The 20,139-nt window shown below is 34.1% G+C and overlaps 1 protein-coding gene across 1 annotated transcript in view; it reads left to right on the top strand.

Annotated features, from left to right (window-relative positions):
- LOC101574641 (attractin-like protein 1) overlaps positions 1–20,139 on the top strand; it is a 699,390-nt gene that overhangs the window by 27,094 nt on the left and 652,157 nt on the right. Inside the window, exon 2 of the mRNA XM_004647547.2 lies at positions 19,068–19,161. Within this exon, the coding sequence (XP_004647604.2) occupies positions 19,068–19,161 (94 nt within the window). The remainder of the gene's footprint in view (positions 1–19,067; positions 19,162–20,139) is intronic.

Genomic DNA, 20,139 nt, shown 5'->3' with positions numbered 1-20,139 from the left:
AAAAAAGAAAGAAAGAAAAGAGAAAAATGCTCAACAATTTTAGCCATTAAAGAAATGCAAATCATTTCTGAGTCCATCTTACTACTCTTGTAAGAATGCCTTTCATTAAGGACTCAAAACACAACAAATGCTGAACAGAAGATAAGGAAAATGGAACCTTTTTATGTTGTCAGTGAAAATGTAAACTAATAGAGTCATGTGAAAAAATCTATGTGGTGTTTCCAAAATCCCTGAAAATATAAATTGCACTTGATCTGAGACTTCCTGAAAGGGCTGAAGTCATCGTATTCCAGTGATCCATGCGTATGCATGCATGCAGCAAATAGATCACATTAGCTAAATTGTACAGTCAGCTATATGTACATCAACAGATAAATAGGATGGTGATGATGGTGAAAAACAAAGTTATAAAGAATTGGCAATTATACATTTTATACACTATATAATGAAAATGTAATACTTGAAAATTAAGTAGTTTGATAAAAATATACTATACCATATGTAACTTATGGGGTTGGGGAAGAACCAGCAGAGACCACTAAGCTGTGTAAAGGCAGCATGGACTGAAATTTATTGTGCCTTGGTGCAAGCAGAGTGTGTGATAAGACTGTCTGCCTCAATGAGGTGGAGTGAGTCTCTTTTATAGGGATGGAGAGAAGGCAGAGGATGTTAGGTGGGACGATCCTAATACACATATTTGGTCAAAGTTCTGTGGCAGTCTTGCACCTCAGTGGCAGAGATGGGGCACAGGGGCAGAGAGACAGAGACCTTAAAGTGCCCTGTGTAAGTTCTTGGATGTCTCCAGATGTCCTGGAACTTGTGAAATTCCTTGTCCTATCATTTCTTTTCCCGTGCTTGCTGATGACAGCCTCAGGTGCTGAGCTGAATTCCCTGCAGAGAGTAGCACTTCTGCTGACAGTCAGGCTGGGCCTGAGAGAGTCAGGTCCAGCTGGAGCTTTATGTGGACAACAGTTCTAAAAACAAGTTTAGACAGTGGTACTTGGAGTTAGATGTAAAGAAAAAAATGTCAGGTATAACACTAAAATACTTCTTTATTTTCAATAAATATCTTGACTATATCATTAGCACTGAAATAAATCTTATTTAAAGTAAAGCTTATGGGGCTGGTGAGATGGCTCAGTGGTCTAAAGCACCTACTTGGAACAAGCTTGGCAGAGCACAGAGACCGTGGTTCGATCCTCCAGCACCACATGCCAGCCAGCCCCGCCCCCTGCTGGGCTGAGCTAGCCACACACACACACACACACACACACTAAAAAAATAAATGTTTAAAAAAATAAAGTAAAGCTTATACATTTAAAACTAATAAAAACCGTAAAGTATATGTAAACTAGAAAGTCTCAAAGTTTCTTAAATACTATAGTCTTCACAAAAGTGTGTTAAATTACTGTAGTTGTTAAGACAGTTTTATAGCTTTATGAAATACTAATATTTATTACTAATCTTTAGCTTAAACTCCTGAGAGTACCTTTTGGTCTACCAAGGCATATATATTCCCTCCTTAACACTTTCTTTAGCTTTGAATACATGTTAATATATATTTAATCATCTAGTATGAGCCTTATATAGTGCCTCACACAGTAGCAAAAGAAAAATATATACTATACCTCATATAATTTATATACTAGTATATATTAATATGCTAGTATTTGTGTAAAGGCATCATGGACTGAAATTTATTGTTCAGACCATGTTCTTCAGAACTGTTCCTCAGGTAATAAATGCATTTGTCCTGGAAGAGTCTTGGGCAGGCAGATGTGTTTCCAGACTACAGTTGAGCAGTGTTGGAGCTTATTCATAGGGCTCCCACAAGATTGCAAGATGTGAAAGATTTTCAGTGGGCCTACCATCACTGGGTAGTAACAGACATTTATCCTGTCTGGTACTCAGGGGTACTGAACTGCTTCTAGACTGAACAAAAGCAGTCTAGTGTCTAGGTACAGGGTCATTTTAGGATCTTCTGTGGGGCTGAGGTTGGTAAGCCTCTCCTAGGAAGTGAGATGGACTTGTCTTCTAGTGGGTCATTGGCTGGGCAGAACTATTTCCCCGTTGTGACAGAGTGGAACTAAGACCAAGATCCAGGGCTGTTTCAGGATCTGCTGAGGAACTGAGTCTAGAAAGACCCACAGTGGTAAGTGTTGGTGACTCTCCCTTGATCACTTTTCTGAACAGTTAGAATTATTCCCAGACCATAGTGGAAAGGATTCATCTCCTCAGGTTTAGGACCTTCTCAAGAATTGCTTGGGGCAAGTCAAGCAAGACTGACACAGGATGAAAATTTTAAATCATGTACTTCTTTATACTAATAATTTTCATTGTATCTGAAATATAATATGTCTGTCATATTTTATTAAATGCAATTGTGCTTGTTGTAATACAAATGGATATTAAATTGACATGATCATCTCAACTCTAGAGACTATTGTTATATGTATGTGACTGTACTGAAGTAGCAATAAAAGCATACAAAAAGATAAACTGATCTTTAAACAAGTCCTGCCAATGATTTGCCTTCGTGTGTCTAAAGTATATTCTTTACATGTAGCTTGTTAGAAATATGTTTAATAACATCTTTTTTATCTTTATTTTTAATGTGCATATAAGTTGATATTGCAACTTTATATTATGGGGGATAGAAATATCATGTGACCACATTATGTTTCCCTAGTGTATAACCAGGCTATAAAATCGTCACCATACAAAATTTCCCAAACAAAAGGCCACTGTATGACGATTTCATATGTGCTTATTCAGCATAAAGATCACTTCAGATGCTGACAACAACAGAATAATTTTAGAACTGTCATAAAGTATAAACTTTAAGCAATTGAATTTAAAGTGCATTTTTTGCTGTTTTACTCTGAAATATAATACCTTGAGGAAATTATTTGAAAATGAGATCTATAAAGTTATTTTAATTCATTTTTTCCAGAAATTATTAAAGTTACTGTACATTGATAATTCTTTCACAAAACACTGCAAACATAGCCATTACAAGTTCTGCCATAAAGTATAAATGAAATATTTACCCAATTTTAAGATATTAATATGCATCTTTTTAGAAAACTTCTGAATGCAAGACAGTATTAATTTGAAACTTCAATTTAATATTAAAAGGTAGCATGGCATATTCATTTATTATTTATAAGTTTCATTTTTCCAAAATATTTTAGTATCCCTTTGCTGCTTGATAATACTTTTCTTTATGCCTTGCAAATATCCACATTATCCTTCTTTTCTGCAATTCTCACATCTTGTGTTTCATAGTTAATGCTATCATCAAAAAATTATGGAGGTTTATTAAATAATTTTTATGATGAACACTCCGTATATTCATATTTAAATTTCTCCTGGTAAAGCAAAACATTATGAGAAATCTGCTTGTTGTTAAAATCTTATTTTGTGTGTTTATGTGAGGGTGTGTATTTATTAATCACCTATTTTCAAAGGTAATAAGCATAAGTGATGAGCAAGAAGCTTTATGTTATATATTTTGTATCATGATAAACACTAATTTTTTATATACATATGTTATTTTTAATTGATTTTTACATGTATAAATTGTATATATTTAAATATCAACAAATACAATCCAATTTTTCCCCATAATTTTATTGAGAAACAAATAGCAATGACACAATTTCAAATCAAATTGGTAGGACAGTTTCAATAATTAACACATTGCATATTCTCTTCCTAGTGGTTATTTGCTGTACAAGATGCAGACATGATATCCTATTTATAAACACTATTGGAACAAATCCCTCTATTCATTAAGAGAATGTAACTATCTATCTATCCTAACCACTTTGAATACACAGATACAAAATGGACATTCATCTGTATCCCCTTTTTTGTTTAGTTCCATCATTTGAATATTATAGGTGTGTTAATTCAGCAAATATTCTAAAAGAGTCCAGTAGCCCATAAGAGTATTGGGTCTTCTGCTTGACTGTCAATGTCAGAAATTGTTGACCTGAGTCCCCTACAGCTCAACATAACTATACCTTTTACTTCTTATGCTTCGTTTTTGTACTTTTCTGCTGGATGGTTAAGACCAAGGTAAAGCAAGACCTATGCAACAAGAATTGTGGCTTTTGGATCTCATAAGGTCAGTCAAATCCCCTCAGAATTTATCCTGAGATCCTGTACCTCAGATTGTAGATCCTTTGTCAGTGTCAGCCATGTGGATGAGTCACAGGCATAGCTTGGCCAATGTGCTCTCTGTGAAAGCCTGAGAGAATGTTTTCTCCCCATGTGACTCTCCTTAGGCACACTCTACATCATCGATCACTTTCCTCTTTGGCCCCATAATCTCCTTGATCAGAAAATTTGGGACACTACTGAGTTACATGACGTTACAGTAAAAGTTCTCATATGTCCTGAGTCTTAATTGACCTTGGAAGGCTAGGGCCAAAATGTTGGCTTTCCTGGCAGCCCTCCTTTTTTTCTAATTTTTGGTCTGCAAACTTAGGTTGTTAACCCTCCACAAGAGAAGCTTATTGTTATTACCATACAACCTAGGCTGTTAAGCTTAACCTCACTATCTGTCTGAATATCAAACATTTTAGGCATAGCATGGAACAGGTATTTTTCATCAAGCATTGATATGTTGAACTTTAAGTCCCTATAGAATATGATGAAAAAATAAGAATATATTTTAAAAATAGGCATAAGTAATTCTATAATTCTTACGTTTACACATAAGTCCAGAAATCTAACCATATACAATCTTGTAGCAGGACAGTCCCACAATATTCCTTTTCCTGTCTCTTGCCTTCATTCACCATCCCCTTCTTTTTGAGCAATCATCTACCCAAGAGACAGCACAGCAGCAACTGGCATGTCATGTCAAGTAGCCTGTGTTCAGAAAACCAGAATGACAGGCACTCCAAGCATGAAACTACTATTACAAATTGCAATCTTCAGTGTAGTTGCTTAGTTCACAAGTGTCAGTATAGTTAGCGTGAGAATCATTCTAATTAACTGCTAGATTAAAGACTCTTCTGAAGATTCTCAAGATCATTGCCTTGCTCATCTTCTACATATAACTATATGGCTTGCCACTATGTTTCCTAGCTCTTCTTTCCCTCTTAATTATTTAGTCCTCAAGTTCTTGCTTTCCTTTTAGTTGTATTATGCCTTTCTATTTGTATTTCTTCTTTTTAGTTCTTATACTAGGGAAACTGTATGATATTTACACATGATAAACACTAATTTTTTAAAATATCAATTAAATATAATTTATATGGTGTAAAAAATCTATCATTTTACAGCTTAACAATTTTTAGTGCTTTCACAAAATCGCAAAATCAGAAGCACAGCTTCACTTTAGAATGTGTTAACGCTATGTCCACTAACAGGCATTTTCCTTACTCCTTTGCCTGCCGACCTGCCCCTGCCAGCTTTAGCAATTTGTATTCCCCTGTCTATCTCTGTAGTTTTCATTATTTTGGAAATTTCATCTGAATGAAATTATGGACTATGTGAATTTTTTGTATATCCCTTTTTTATGTAGCAAAATGTTTTAAAAATTCATCTGTGTTCTGACAAGTACCAAGTAACTTTTTAATTGCCAAGTAATATTCAGTTGTTTAGATATAGCGTATTGTATCTTCCCATTTGTCAGTTAATGCAGATCTGGGCTGTTTCTACTTTTTATTATTACACATAATTCTACTATGAACACTGAAGCATAAATTTTAGTATGGAAACATTTTATTTTTTCTTGTATATGTATCTAGTATCAAATTAATTAATTAATTAATTTATTTATTTATTTTGGCAGAAGCGGGAATTGAACTCAGGTCCTTAGGCTTGCCAGGCAAGCACTTATTCCACTGAGCCATCCCCCCCAGCCCATATCTAGTACTAAATTTAATATTTGATTGATTGTCAAACTAATTTTAAGAGAAGGTGTATGACTTTATATCTCAACTAACAGTTCACTAGTCCAATTGGATTCTAATTTCTCTGTATTCTCAGAAGCGCTCATTTTTGTTTATTTTTTTATTAAAATCAGATAGGTAATAAGTGATACCTAATGAGAGTTTTGATTTACATTTCTCTAATGCATAGTATACTATTTTTTGGTGCTTGTTATTTATATTTCTACAAATAGTGACTTTCTTGATCCTCTGTAGGTGTTTTCATTTTTTATTTTTTTGGCGGAACCGGGGATCAAACTCAGGCTCTCGTGCTTGCCAGGGAAGCACTTATTCCACCAAGCCATCTCCCCAGCCCCAAAACTAACTTTTTCTTTTCTTCTTTTTTTTCTTTTTTTTTTTGTCAAATCGGGGATTGAACTCAGGCCCTTGCGCTTGCCAGGCAAGTGCTCATTCCACTGAGCCATCTCCCCAGGCTCCTCTGTAGGTGTTTTTAGTTGGGCAGTTTTCCTTCCCCTCCCCTCCACTCCTCTTTCTTCCTCTTCTCTCCTCTCCTTTCTCTTTCCTTTCCCCTTTTAAAATTTTTGAGGTAGTTTTCTTGGTGTCAAAACAATTGTAAAAATCATTATTCCAAAGGCTTATTCATAGATCTTCTGTTGAGGGCTTTATAATTTTAGTTCTTACACTAAGGTCTCTCTGCTCTTTTGGTTGAATTTTTGTGTATTATGTGATATAGGAGTCCAACTTTATTCTTTTGTATGTATCTAACTAGCTGTCCAAGTGCCATTAGGGGTTTATTTTTGAAATTAGTTCCATTTCACTGATTTGCATTCTATATTTATGCCAGTATCATATGTATTTATTGTTGTGTTTGTAGTGATATTTGAAGTTGGAATGTTTGAATTTTCCAACTTTATATATCTTAAGATTGTTTAGATAATGTGACTTTTCTTGAAATTGTGTAGATATTTTAGACTCAGGCTATCAGGTATACAGAGAAGTTGAGTAGATTTTTAGTAGTGATTATGTTCATATATTAATCAAATTTGTTGATCATCCTACCTATGTTAATTCTTCCTATCCATTAACATGAAATCTTTCAATTGATTTATGTTGTCTATAATTTTCTTTCAGTACATGTTTTATAGTTTTCAGCATAAATGTTTGTATAAAACTTTTATTATCTTTGGTACTACCATAAATGGAATTTTTTCATATTGTTTATTGTTAGTATCTAAAATATAGTAAACATGTAAACATTGATATTATATCCTGTAATCTTGCTTAACTAATTTATTAGTTCTAATGGTTTTTAGTGGGTTTCTTGGGTATAGAAGATTGTATTACTGATGAATAGTGATACTTTTACTTTGCAATTTGGGTAGGTTTTGTTTTGACTAGACTATCTGGTACAGTGATGGAAAGAAGTAGCATAAACAGGCATTTACGGATTGTTCTTGGTTATGAGGAAAGAAAGAATTCAGTGTTTCACTATTATACTGATGTTAGCCATGGGCTATATTTATAAGTTTCTTTGTTTGACTTAGAAGATTCCTTCATTTTAGTTTGTGGAGTATTTTTGATCATTAAAAATAGTCTATTTTAGAAAATGAATTCCTGCATTTATTGAGTTATTATTTTTATAATTGGCCTCTCTGTTTTTAGAGGCATTATATAATGGTCACTGATCTTTGAATGTGAAACCAAGTTTATTTTCCTACAATAAAGTACACTTAATAATGATAGATAATCTTTACATGTTGCTAGATCTCCTTTGCTTATTCGTTGCAATTTCATATGTATTTCCATATATAGATCGATCTATCTACCTATCTATCTATCTTGATATGTAGTTTTCTTTCCCTGTGATTTTTAGTTTTGGTGTCAGGGTAGTATAGTACTGTTCTTAGATAATTTATTTTGAAGAGATTTTTGAGGAGTTTGTGAACAATTGGTATTACCTGTCTAGTAACACAGACAAAATTTACCAGTGAAGCCATCTGGGCCTGAGCACTTCTTGGTGGGCAGTTTAAAATTTGCTAATTCACTCTCTAATTGTTTTAGGACTTTTCAATTTTTTTAATTTTTCTTGAGTCTGCTTTGGTGTTTTGTGTGTTTGTAAGAATTTGTCCATTTTATCTATTGTTAACATAGTTGTCCATAATGTTCCTTTATAATCTTTTGTTTTCTGTAAAGTTACTATTGATATTCGGAAAGAGCAGAATAATTGATTGATCTTTTACAATAATAATAAGGAGAGTGGTCATTAAAATTATTTGCTTTTATGTCATAAATATGACATTGAAGATCCACATGTATCTTTTATGTCTGTTACAGTTTCTTGAATTCAGAAAAGAAATACACTTGCAACATTAGAGATTTTGTAGTTAGAGCTTGTAGAAATATAAGTTATTACACTATGAGAGGCCTTCAAATTAAAAATAAAGCCATTGGATTTGTAATACCAGTGCTCTAGGATTACAAATTTGAGCCTAAATTGAGCACCTTATTTTCCTAGCAAGATGCTGTTCCAGAATTTAAACAAAAATTTTTTTAATAAAGAAGCAGGGATATAGCTTAGTTTGATTATACAGCATGACATCAGGATAATTATAGGTTAATGAATTTATATATATATAAAGTCTAGAAGTTACAATTTTCAATGTTAACACAAAGAAGTTCTTAAATGTTTGAAGCAAATATACTTATTCTGACTTGAACCTTGCATAATATATACATATATCATAATTTTATATGATATCAAGTAAATATGTACAATTATATATCCACTTAGTAATTAAAATATTGTTTAAATCATGGAAAAGAATACCTCAAAATTTGTATTCTTAGGTATCTGTATATTTATCTAGATCTTCTGCAAACTGAATTATTTTAATATTATCATGATATCAATGACAAATTTTTGTATTTTTTTTGTATTTTTTAAAGTCAAAGATCACTTAACTAAAACAGACTAAAAGTCAGCACTACGTCTCACTTGTTACTACTTCCAAGCATATATCAATATATCAATGTATAGAAATGTGTTAGTTGAACTAAGTAAACTTTCACCGAATGTTTTTCAAAAAGATATGTTTCTTCACAAATTGCAATAATATGTTTGTTGACAAGAAAATAAACTTAACATATTTTAAAATACAATAATATGTTAACGTTTCCAAACACAGATTCAGGAAAATCCAATTTTGTTTCCTTTTTATGTTTCTCTTGTTTGGTGCTTGTTAAAATCAGTGCATTTTAGTCAACTTGAAATCAGTTCAGAGTGAAGGAAAATAGCAATAACATAATTTAGAATATTGTCTTGCATTTGTAAAAAGCCATTATCTAACAATTCAAGCTATTTAATATTGCTTCTTTTTCATATTTGAAAACATGACATTGCCATTAGAATAAAATTATACAAAACTTATGCAAATAAGACAGCCATTAAGTTTTTTTCCAGTTCCTTGTCAAAGAAAATCTCATACTCAAAACTATATTTTAATTTTTATGGAATTAAAGTTACATATAGTAAATGTATGCAGTTTAATAAGCAGGAAGACAAGTTTTAACATTTCTTCTATACTCAAGTAGTTACTAACACAGTCAAGATAATACATATCGTGACCTCAAAAGGTTTTGTGTCCATTCCCTACCACAACCCTAGCGTGAATCTTGATTTCAGGTGTAGCCAAACACAGTCTGCTTCCCCTCCATGTCCCAGATATATGGTGTTGGCAGATTTTTCTGTTTAGTGTATAGGCTTTCCAAGTAATGTGTTCTATATTACAACTGCTCAACTCTGCTTTTTGTCCTATTTTTTATTTTTGGGGTGTGTGTGTGTGTGTGTGTGTGTGTGTGTATGTGTGTGTTTGTGTGTGTGTTGGAGGTGTTTGAAGTCAAGACTTTCACACTGAACTGAGTCCCTAGCCCTTTTAAAAAACTTTTATTTGGGGACAGGGTTTCTCTAGATCACTGGCTTGCCTTAGGCTGTCTCAAACTTGTCCTAGAGTTCTGGAATTACAGATGTGTGCTACTAACTCTGTTTTTATAGCATGAAAGCAGTCATAGAAAAGATTTAAACAATAAAAAAGATATATTTCAATAAAAGCTTTTTGTGTACACAAACCTTTTTGTTTGTTTGTTTGTTTGTTTTTTTCAGAACCAGGGATTGAACTCAGGCCCCTGCACTTGCCAGGCAAGCGCTTATTCCACTGAGCCATCTCCACGACCCCAAACATTTGTATTTTATATATTTGTTATTTTATGAAAATTTTAATTTCTTTGTTCAGCTATTTAAATAAATGAGAATTGGGGATGGGGAGATGGCTCAGTAGAATAAGTGCTTCCCTGGCAAGCACAAGGGTCTGAGTTCAATCTCTGGTTCCGAAAAAAAAAAAAAATTAATTAATGAGAATTAACTATATACTCGGGAATTTTCTAAAACTTTGTAAGTTGGATTTGGTTCATAGGGTGTAGTCTAATGATATGTCTTACTTTTAATTTTGCACACAAACATCATCATAGACATGTTTTGTTTCCAGCTCTTCCTCTCAGTATTTCTCTTGTGTATGTTAATAATTTTGTTGTGTCTTATTCTTTAATAAAGTTTTATTCTCAAATCAATTTTGTTATGTCTTACTCTTTAATACAAGTACACCACTATTGTTTTTATCCCATAAACTGTAAATAGATATTCAATTTTTAGAAATAGCAGAAAAGTAACTCAAAATATTTAGGTAGGATAACATGTGTTCACGTCTTACATGACTTGGTTAAAGCCCTAAGAGAGGAAGGGTGGCTCACGCCTGTAATCCCAGCACCATGTCCTGACTCCATCAGTGGCTCAGCGTGCCTGGGGGATGGGGCTGGCATGGCATGTGGTGCCAGGGATTGAACCCTGACCCCTCTGCTTGTCTAAGAAAGCACTTAGTACACTAAGCTAGCTTGCTGGCCCTACTTGCATGTTTTTCCTCCTTTTTTGCCTACCTTTTCTCCTTTCTCTCATCTTTTTTGTTAAATCCTTAAGTTTTGTTTTTTTTTCTCATTTTACTATATCTGTTATACCTTTCGAGTTTTATTTCTTTTTTCGTGTTCTTAAAAGCTTGAGATTTTGGACAGCCGAATAGCTCAGAGGATTAAAGTGCCTGCAAGCAGGCGCAGGGGCCCAGGTTTGATCTCCCGGCCTGAGGTGCCAGCCCCGCCCCCAGGGCGCGCTGATAAGGCAATTGAGACTGGGCATGGTGGCTTGTGCCTGTAATCCCAGCACTTGGGAGGCTGTAAACTGGCGAATCAGTATCAGTCCGATCTAGTAGTGAAACCCTGAACACCCTGCGGATCATTCCCTAAAATATAAAAACAAAACAAAACAAAACTTGAGTTTCAATTCTATTAACATAAAATGAATCAGTATAAATAAAATGAACAACTCAGGGCACTTAAGACATTCACAGCATAGTGCAGTCACAACTGTGTCAACTCCCCAAATTTTCCTCTCTCATCATGTCTGCATCTTGTACTCTGAATAACTACTATTAAGACAACAATATGCAATGTATTAATTATTGTAACTGTCCTAACTTGTTTTGAAACTGTCTCATTGCTATTTTTCTCAATAAAATTAATAAAAAAAGAGTAAAAACTCATACTCCAAACACGCAGCTCTTGTCTGTCATACAACTCCCATTCTACTTTCTGTTCTTGTTTTGAATATATTTTATACATAGATTTATAAACCATGTAATACTTTGTTTTTTCCTTTCCCTCAACATAATGTTTTTGAGGTTCATCGATGTGCCATACATGTGCTGGTACTCCATTTCTTTTTATTGTGGAGTACAATGTCCATTGTGTCGATACTTTCATCAGTTGATCCATGGGTTATTTCTACTTTTTGGTTATCATTGATAATATGAACACTAATTAAACAGTGTGCACTGTTTGGATTATGAAATGCAATATTGAATAAATTATGTGTAGTTTATTAATAATATCTAATTTAATTGTAAGATTAGAGAATGCTATTGTTTTCACTTTTTGGTTTTTTGAAAAGAGTAAACATATTCAGGGCCTTACATTTGCTAATCAGGCCCTGTACCCCTGAATTACATCCCTGGTCAAAGAATGCTGTTTTTAATTAATACTATTACGTTGTGTAATATACTGGTATTTTCTTATGGCATAATATGTGAATATCTTGTGATTTAATTTAATTGGGGAAGGTGTATTCTTTAGTATCATGCTTTAAGTTTTAATATCTATTTATAATGTTTAACTCACCGAACTTTTGTTTGGGTCCTTTAAAGTTATTTTATCTCTATTGGGCCTGTTACATGCTAAAGTCTTCCTCCATGTCTTTATATATTCTGTGATTAATTTGCTTTATAAATATAGTTTATATCTGGCTCTAATGTATTTACAACTATTATGTAATCATAGTAAATTTTTAGCTTTGTACTAAAATATATTTAATGCTGTTTGCTTTAAAATTTAAATATTATTTATTTTATCCCTGTATTATTATTTTCTTTACCCTGCTAGGTTAATCACTTTGTTTTTATTTTTTTGAGTAATTTAGTCTTAGCTATGCTTCTAAAAGCTGCTAGGTGGCTCTACTTTGTACGGTAGAACAAGTAATGAAGCCTATCATATTTTTTTATTATGGATACATTATTTTTCTCACTTGTTATTTTTTATATCATATGTGTCAAGTTACACTTTTGATGTTTCTTCCTCTGAGATTTGTTTTCTCCTCTCTTTAATGTTTAAAAGTATTTACAAGGATTTGTAATTTGTCTTACTGTCAAAATATTTCCTTTTATTTTTTAAATTTAGTTTTATTTATATTGATAAGTAGTAATTATACATAATAGGTAATTATGAGTTTCACACATGCACACATCCCACCTAATTAACAAATAATCTTACATACTATTTTTTTGTGGTGAAACATTTAAATTTATTCTGAGTGAAAGTGACATACATGTTAGATGATAACCGTCCCATACAATAGGTCATTAAAGATCATTATTCCTGCCTATTTATTTTTGTCCTTTGGTCAAGTATCTCTTTTCTCCATTACCCCCACTTCCCAATCTCTGATAACCGCCATTCTACTCTGCTTGTTATTTGTTTAATTATTTTAAGATTTGATATATGTGTGTCATGTGCTTTTCTGTTTGTATTTGGCTTATTTTACCCAGTGTAATGTCATTCATAGTTCTTCCATGTTGAGATAGATGACAGATTCTTCTTTTTAAGGGATGAATAGTATTCTACTGCAAATACTAATACCACATTTTCTTCATTTGTTCACCTGTTGATGGACATCTAGATTGATTGCAAAAGTGGAGTGAGAAACAAAGTGAAAAGAAGAACCAAATATACAAAGTGTATGCAACAGGTGTTGTAAAATAGGAGGAAGCTCTTCAAAAAAGAGGAACTAGGTTAGGAGGAGCAGGGAAATGAAGGGAACAGGAAAACTGTGATAAAAGAAGGATAAATGGAAACAAAGCTTTGTTAATAAGGGGAAGAGGGTTTGAAAGGAGGGGAGAGAATTTTGGAAAAAAGAGGAATCAAGATATACCTTATGCAAGTAGAAATTCCCTTTGATAAGTATGATCATTTTAATCTAAATTATATCAATACATTTAATAAAAATGTCCCTGTTGTGACTAATGCTGCTATTAACATGAGAGCACAGATTTCTCTGGCATAGTGATTTCAGTTCCTTTGAGGCTCTACCCAGCAGTGGGACTATTGGACCATATGTCAATCCCATTTTCAGTTTTCTGAGCACCCTTCATGCTGTTCTCCATAATAGTCGTATTAGCTTACATTCCCACCAATAGTGTGCCTGAATCTTCTTTTTTCTATATTCTTGCCAACATTTATAATTTTTTTTCAAAACTTGATAGCTATTCTAAGAAGCATAATGTAATATTTTATTCTTGCTTTAATTTACATTTCTGTTTAGTGATAAGTTTTGTTTTCATATACTCATTGACTTTCTGTATGTCAGTGTAAGGTATATAAATCCTTTATCCTCTTCTTTTTTGAGACATGGTCTTCGTACTTATTTGAGCCTGGCTTTGAACTCACTGTGTAACCCAGGCTAGCCTCAAACTCACAGTGTTACTTCTCTCTCATCTCTCAAGTGGTGGGATTACTGGTGTGCTTCACCCTACCTAGCCCCTTTATCCATTTTTAGTTTACTTCTTTATTTTCTTCTTTTTGAATGGAATTCCTTATATATTTTGAATATTAGCCTCTCATTAAATGTATAGTTTACACATATTTTTTTCCAAACAGTAGGTTGTTTTCTTTTTTGCTTCCCCCTATACAGAAACCTTTTAGTTTGAAGCTATCCCATTTGCTTATTTTTGTTTTGGTTGCTTGTATTTTTAAATCATATCTAAGGAATATTTGCCTGGTCTGATGTTGTAGAAATAATTATCTTATGTTTTCTTCTGGTAGTGTTACCATCGCAGGTCTTATGTTTTAGTCGTTAATGTAGTTGACTTTATTTTTTTATATGGAATAAATGTTCACTTTTCATGTGAATGTCCAGTTTCTTTTTAGTACCATTTATTAAAGAGGTCCTCCCCTACCCTGCCATTTGGTATTCTTAGAACGTTTTTTTTTTTTTTTTTTGAAAATCAACTGTAAATGTATGTCTAGATTCTATATCTTGTTCATTTAGCCACTATATCAAGTTCTGGGCACATCATAGTGTTTTGTGTGCTACAGCTTTGTGGTATATGCTGAGATTTGGTGGCTTGATATCTCTAGTTCTCTTCTTTTTGGTTTCAAGATTGTATTGGCTTTTTGGTGTATTTTGTGTTTCCATATAGATTTAGTGTTTTTTTTTCTGTTTTGTGCAAACTATGATTATCAGACATTACATTGAATTTGTATATCTCATTGAATAGAATGAAATTTTAATATCTATTTTTGCAATATGTGTTATTTGTTGTCCTCTGGTTTTTCATTATTGTCTAGACTTTTATACATCATTCACCAGAAAATCTGATTCTGTCATCTAGCTATATCATTGCTCTACAGTTTTGTTTTTTTTTCTTAAATTCTCACATGCATTTTTGGTAAAATTTTAGGTATTTACTTTTGATGGAATTGCATTGTGATGAAGGCTTATCATATGTTTTTTTTCATTTTTAAAAGTTATGTTAAGTTTTGATATATTAATTTCTTCGGTTTTTATCTGTGATCAGTTGTGTCCACATTTCTGATAGTGGGTGAGGTAAGGCTTGGTTAGCAGCCACCAGACTAAAGACAAAGGCTAGCAGCCAGTTTTTGCAAGAGAAGTTTCTGAAGAGCAGGAAAAAGGATAAAAAATCCATATGGAGGAGATAAGTATGGAGAAGGAAGGAGGGTTGTGGACACACAGAGTGAACAACTCAAGAATTGTACATGTGAGAAAAACTGGAGGACAAAATGGAATTGATAGAAGATGGTTATTTATCACATAATAGATGCATATAATTAATTATTGATAAGAAGACACCTCTTAAAAAAGTGATTCAAATAAAAAGCAGGGAGGAATAAGCCATATGGCAATTTCCTAAAGGACATCATTAGGTTTGATGCTTATAACCTGGTGGGAAATCTAAGGCCATATGAACTTGGGTTTCTGTGCTGAGGCCATTGTACAGAGCCTGTTGCAGAAACAACATGGAAGGCCCATATGGTGAAGGAAGGATGAGGGAGAAAAAACAGGTACAGGAATTGTGCTACCTTCAAGTCCTCAGGGTGTGTCCTAAATCTCCTCAGGCTACTCCTGACTTGCGTCAGCGATGAGCAGTGCTCTGGATATCAGATCTGCCCTTTGTAATCTCAGGGGCTTCCTGTGGTATTGGAAGGTACTTTCTTGTTTAGGTTCTGGGTCATATTGCAGCAATAGAAGTCTTTGTGATGGTAGAGGTGCTATGTTAACCAGCAAATAGCTTCATTAATTCTCTGTCCTTCTTAGTCAGGAGGTCTGTATTGCCAGGCTGCAGACATTCTATGCTGTTTAACTTGGAGTGTGAGTCAAAAATGATGATTAAAGAGATTATATTGTTTCTGTCATCATTCTCATTTGGGTTCAGGACCCATCTTCATGGAATCTATTGCTCATGGATATAGTTCACAGGTAGCTCAAAGTGTTTCTGGCAATCAGCTGGAGATGGAGGATTGTACAGGGCTACCCAGGTCTCTCTGACCATCAGCTGCTTTCATACTCTCCAGAGAATATATTCCAATGATCAGTCTAGTTCCTGGCTAAAGGATACCATGAATGCTATGTTAGATGATGGATATAAGGAAATCTTTGAATAAAGAGTCTTTCTTATCCACAATCCCTGACACCCCTAGGTAGTCATGCATGTTACATCAGTTATTCTGCAGTAGCTCTATGTCCAGAATCTTCTTAAAGGTTGAGAAGTTGAAGCCATCCCAGAGATCTGCAGCCCCAGCGTCACTGAGCTTCAATTGATGACCCTGGAAAGAGGAATCTGGAGGTACTGTCCTCCCCTGAAGTGCTACAGTCCTTCAGAGTCTAGAATTTTGAATTTTCTAGAATGTTTATTTTTGGTCACAGGGCTTAGCTATTGGTGAGGATGAGACAATGGTCTAGTCCTTGGTGGGATCTTCAGTGTGTCCTATGTTGCCCCTTTCTCATACAGTGTGCTGCCCAGCCTGCTGCTCAGACCCTCACTGCCTGCCATTTCTTGTCCCCAGGCTCCTATTCAATCCTTCAGACTGATGTCACAGGTGGCATCACCCTTCTCAGGCAATTGAGATGGGAGCTTATCCTCATTCATAGCATGCACTGCTTTAATCCTATTCTGTATACTCCTAGGATTCCAGTAGAAGGCTTGTGTCTCTGTGTATTCTTTGTAACAGTGTCCCCTTAGGAAGATATAGGTGAGAAGAAGCCAGAAGTGAGCAAATCTTAGTTAATGCTTGGCACTGGGTTGAAGACTGCCATCAAGGGGGAGTTAAGAGTGGAGACAAGCAGTCAACAGCAGGAAGTACAGGTTGACAAGGACAGGAGTTATCCTATGGAAGTTAAAGCCCTTTGGACCATTGCCATTGAGAGGACCTGATACGTCCAGCATTTGAGGTGGTGTGATGCTATTGTAGGAACTCACAGAACCCTGAAGCTGTTGGTTTGGTGCCACTGCCAAGCACCTTGCGCATGCCAGGGGGAAGGAGGAAAGGGAACTGAGGCTCCTCTCCATACCTGGATCTCAGCCACGTCACACCCACTCAGCTTTCAAATTTCTCTAAAAGAAGACTGTGAAGGCCGGAAAGATAGTGAAGAAATGAAGACAAGATACTGAAGAGCTGGGATCTGGTGGAGCCCTTGCTCTGGATAGGAGGAAAGGAACTGTTCACCCCCCTCAGCACATTTATTTATGCATTTGGAAAGTTGATGTCATGTGACACCACTTTGTCTAGCAGCCTTCTTGGATTGCCTTGTAGCTTGATGTTCTCTGAACTGAAGCAGCTTGTTCATGTGGTTTGCCTTGGGCATGCATCTTGGTTACTTTTCTCTTGTTTCTGGGAAAAGATACCGACACCAAAATTAAGGAAGGAAGGGTTTATGTAGCTCACAGTTAGTGGAGATTTCAGCCCATACTCGGCTGGCTTTAAAGCAGAGTGGCACGAGGCAAAGGGCCGCCATTCATGGCAGCAGAAAACAGCTAAGGGGAAAGGGAGGAGAAGTAACTGTGGCAGCAAGCAAGCCTCTCTCCCTTCCTTATGTTGTATTCAGGATATCCACCCCAGTGGGGGTGTGGCATTCACACCCATAATCCCTACATTCATAAACTCTAGATGCCTCTCCAATGACTTCATGAGGCTTTGGGGGTCATTAGATACAAACCCTAACATCCGGCTTTGTTCTCAGGGACCAGCCTTGTTGCTGAGTATACTCTGAATGGTGCACTGTAGGGAGAGTCAGGCCCTCTTTTTCTCAACTCATTGTGTGTCTGCGTGTGTGTCTAGGTCCAGTTTCTCATGGCCTTGAGTAGGTGAGGCTCTCTCCATTTTGCCTTATGCTGGTCTGTTGCTTGTAAATTAGGAGTCCATCTATATGAACTTAGGACCATCCTCTCTTACTAGATAAGCAAATTGTCTATAGTCATATAGTTAGAAATTGTAAATTATGTTTGAAACTGAGCTGTTGCACTCTCTTGGTCCTATATGACATTATTTTTAAGAATTTGTTTTAGATATCTTCACTGACTAATAAAATATTAAATATTATAAATGATTTCTGTGTTCTAATTTTATAAACAAGGAACTTATGAACACAGATTTAGGCTAGCATTTAGTTCTGGTAGTGAGAAGTAATGAGATGGGTTAAAGAAGCACTACATGGACTGTACAAGTGGTGTGTTGGAATAATTCTAGTCTTTAGATGATTTTATTTGTATTCATCTCATTGTTTGAGTTATAGCTTCTTAAGCATAAAGTATATACACAATTTAAAATCACAACCATAACCTCTGGCCTTTACAAAATAATGATGTTTTCTCAAAAAATTTTTGCTAATAAATATGTAATTGATAGAATGTACAAGCAAGATGAATGGAATATAATCAAAACACAATATTTTTGTCTATTATTTTGAGAGAATGTATTCAGCAGAATAAATTTTCCCTTACTTTTTATGTATTCTAAGACTATTAGTTAATATAAGGAGTCTTGAATTTAAATTGCAAGCACATATTTGCATAAAAAGTAAAATTGTCTAGGTCATGAAAAATCAAAGCTCTTACCTATGTTGAAATGATATTTTCTCTCTTTCCTCATTCCAGATGTTCTCTCTCTATATATATGAACTCAGGACCTTTCTCTCTTAGTGGAGTAATTGCCTAAGCAAATTGCCTAACATCACATAGATATTATAGATGTATGTTTTGAAACTAAGCTGTTGTACTCTAAGACTCTTACTTTAATTTTTAGAAAACTGTTTAAAAAAGTGACAAGAATAATGAGACAAATGTTTGAAGTTAGGAGAAGTATTTTGAGGGGAATTAATGACAATATGTCTTTCACTGTAATTCATTTTTTAAACATTCACTGTATATTTTGTTTGCATTCATTTGTTTGTGATATAGAATATTCAGTATTGTTTTGGTTTTGAACTTGCAGCTTGTACATGCAGTGGACATGCAAATATTTGTCATTTGCACACAGGAAAATGTTTCTGCACAACTAAAGGAATAAAAGGTGATCAATGCCAATTGTAAGTACAGATGATTATTATTTACTCTAGAATTATCATAAGCATTTCAAGTTAGACAGTCTAATTTTTGACTGTCTTCATATGTTTTCAAATTTAGAGGTAGTAAGAACTAGGTTATATTCTTTCTCCATACTTTATGAAATTAAAAGGGAGGTCAAATCATATTTATTTGGGCAAATTCTGTTAAAGAATTTCTTTTAGTCTTAAAAATCAGTGGAACCAAATCAGAATCCTGTGTTTTAAAGACTAAAGCTTATTTGTAGTAAGTAAAGCCAAATTTATGGGTTTATGAACTATGAGTTTGCACAGGGTCCCATGTTTAGAAACACTTGGTTTAGTGCTCTTCTGTACGACTTTGAAATTTCAAAAAATTTCTAACAATAATTTTACATTTGTATTTTGTACCATTCTTTCTCACTCTCTTAAATTATCTACTAGATCTCAGTCATAAAGTGTGAATTCTTGAAACTCTTTGTTGATTGGATAACAATATGAAAAAATGAAGAAAATTTCTGTAAACTTTAGTTATATTACAGACAAAATAAGTTTCTGCCATGATCCTAAACATAGAAAAAATTTTACTATAATTTTGTATAAATAATATTACCATATAACCTCCCATATCCATTACTCAGGACTGTATATTTTTTGTTTCTATTCAGCATAGGAGAATGTTAATTCATTGGAATCTTGAGAATATTAGCTTACATAATATGGAGGTAATATGTAAGAAATTTTGAAAATTCATAGTTCCTAAATGTCAAAAGTACATTTTCCACATGTTCTTAATTATGTATTTATGTAAGAAGGTGACATGGAAATGTCAATTTTTAAAGAATATTTTGTAGATAGTAGATTGAATTCCACTCATTATCTTATTTGTTCATTTAACTTTATGTACTGGGTAATAAAGAATAGGGCCAGGATTCTTTTTTTTTTTTTTTTTTTTTTTTTTTTTTTCCGGAACTGGGGATTGAA

The sequence above is a fragment of the Octodon degus genome, unplaced genomic scaffold, assembly GCF_000260255.1.
Source record: "Octodon degus isolate 3935 unplaced genomic scaffold, OctDeg1.0 scaffold00311, whole genome shotgun sequence".
NCBI lineage: Eukaryota > Metazoa > Chordata > Mammalia > Rodentia > Octodontidae > Octodon > Octodon degus.
The sequence above is the reverse complement of the archived record's forward strand: the minus strand, read 5'-3'. Positions and strand labels throughout refer to the sequence as shown.